This window comes from Fonticula alba (genome assembly GCF_000388065.1).
Source record: "Fonticula alba strain ATCC 38817 unplaced genomic scaffold supercont2.2, whole genome shotgun sequence".
In the NCBI taxonomy this organism is placed as follows: Eukaryota; order Rotosphaerida; family Fonticulaceae; genus Fonticula; species Fonticula alba.
The window spans coordinates 1,504,324-1,506,238 of record NW_009242972.1 but is presented as its reverse complement, the minus strand read 5'-3'; the positions used below and the strand labels follow the sequence as shown (position 1 = coordinate 1,506,238).

Here is a 1,915-nt window from a genome sequence, read left to right as displayed (position 1 = left end):
GGGGGGGGGGGGAGCGAGAGGCGGGAAAGCGGGGGAGAGGACACAGGCGGGAGAGGGAGGCAGAGAAAGAGAGAGGGAGGGACAAAGGCGGGGCGCGGGAGCGAGGGCTTGGGTTGAGACCGAAGGCGCGAGGAGGGAGGGAGAGACGTGCGCGCATGCCGGGTGGCTGGCACCGGCACAGGGGCCGCGGAAGAATGGCGCCGCGATCGGGGCCGGCCGCTTGGCCGAGTCAGGAGCGAGGGCGGAGGAGAGGACCGGGGGAAAGGGGGTGCCACCGCTGGGGCCGATCTCCTTCTCCGGAGGGAGCTCCTGTGTTCCCCCCCCCCCCCCCCCCGCTGGGCGGATTGCAAGGGGGAACAAGGGGAGACCCCCGAGCGCGAGAAGGGGCCGGGGAGAGCGGGAATGTGCCCAACGGACGGAACATGGACGTGAGGGGGTGGGGACACATCGATCGCTGGCGCGTCTCCCCCCCCCCCCCCCGGCCGCCCAGGGGCGGCGCGGGGAGCAAGAAACGGTCGACCCGTGTGGCGCGCGAGGCCGTGGTTTAAATGCTATTTTTCCTGGCGCCGCCGGCCTTCCGGCGATTTTGGTGCTGTGGTTTAGTGGGCGGGGCTTCGGTGGGCAGGCAAACGAGTTCGATTCTCACTAGGGCAGGGACCGCTTTTGGCTGCCGTCAATGTCCAGATCCACGGAGATGGGGTGTCTCGCTCTTCGCACCCCCCCCTGTTGTTGGCGCCACGCCAGCATGTCTCCTATCGTTCCCACTGGGGGGGGCAACAAGGCGGTCAGCACCACCAAGCGGGGATGGCGGCGGCTGGCCCCCGGGGCCAGGCGAGCCGGTGCAATGGTATGTACCTTCGCCGGCACGGAGGACCGGCTGGACCTGGTCCAGGGCTTCGACCGGGACCTCCTTGAGACCGAGGACGCGCACCTCGCCGCGCGCGTCCTCGATGATGCGCATGGTGGTCCCGGAGCCGGGCTGCAGCAAGTCCCGCAGGTTGTCATTGTAGATCTCCATGTACGACAGGCGGAAGGAGTATGTGCGTGTGTGGTCCTAGCATGGTGGCCGAAACCGGGGGGGGGGGGAGAGGGGCGGGTCAGTGCGGAGGAGGGGGGGGGGCCTGGAATGGCCGCGTCGGGGGCTGGGCCCGAGTGCCGCGTACCTGGGCCGAGAGGGAGAAGAGGGCATCCAGCGCGCGGGAAATGAGCCCCGGGTCGCCGGCGCTGCCGGACATGGTGTGCGTCTTGCCGGAGGCGGTCTGGCCATATGCGAAGACGGTGCCTGGGCGACGATGGAGAGGGGGTGCCGTGGCTGGCATGTCAGTGTATGTGGGGGGGGGTGGGGAGAGGGGGCGCCGCGCGCGTGCGCAGCGGAGAAGGACGAGAGGGGGCGCAACAAGAAGAGGAAGGGGGGGGGCTGCGCGCACCATTGATCCCGCGCAGGGCCGCCTGCACAATGTGATGGACACAGGTGTCGAAGACGGCCTCGTTGGTGGCGGCATGGTCGAAGACGTGGTCTGGGCCAGCGGGCGGGGGAGGGGGAACGGAGAGGGCGGTGAGACACGGAGATGGGAGGCAGCGAGCGGACACAGGCGGCAGAGGCAGAGGAGGAGCATGCAGCGTGGCCTGCCGGCCCGGCGGCCGGGACGCACCGAAGTGGAAGGTCGGCCCGCCGGGGGCCAGGCTGTCGCGCGGCTGTGGGGTCGCCGCGGCCGCGGCAGCCGCAGCAGCACGATCCGCCTGGACGGTCTTGCCCTGGGGGCTGATCAGCCAGGCGGGCAGGGCGTTGTCACCGGCGCGAGCGCGGTCCAGCGGCCGGAAGCGCACGGCCACACTGATGGAGCATGTGGAGGCGCCGCGGCCGGCGGCGTCCGGCACCGGGCGAGTCGGCACCGGGAAGGCATCCTCGGCCTCG

General features: G+C 71.0%; 1 protein-coding gene across 1 annotated transcript in view; it reads right to left on the bottom strand.

The window, feature by feature from the left end:
* H696_01350 (hypothetical protein) overlaps window positions 1–1,915 on the bottom strand; it is a gene marked incomplete at both ends in the record, with an annotated part of 6,255 nt that overhangs the window by 2,766 nt on the left and 1,574 nt on the right. The window contains 4 exons of the mRNA XM_009495244.1: window positions 856–1,054; window positions 1,164–1,282; window positions 1,428–1,517; window positions 1,653–1,911. Of these exons, the coding sequence (XP_009493519.1) occupies window positions 856–1,054; window positions 1,164–1,282; window positions 1,428–1,517; window positions 1,653–1,911 (667 nt within the window). The remainder of the gene's footprint in view (window positions 1–855; window positions 1,055–1,163; window positions 1,283–1,427; window positions 1,518–1,652; window positions 1,912–1,915) is intronic.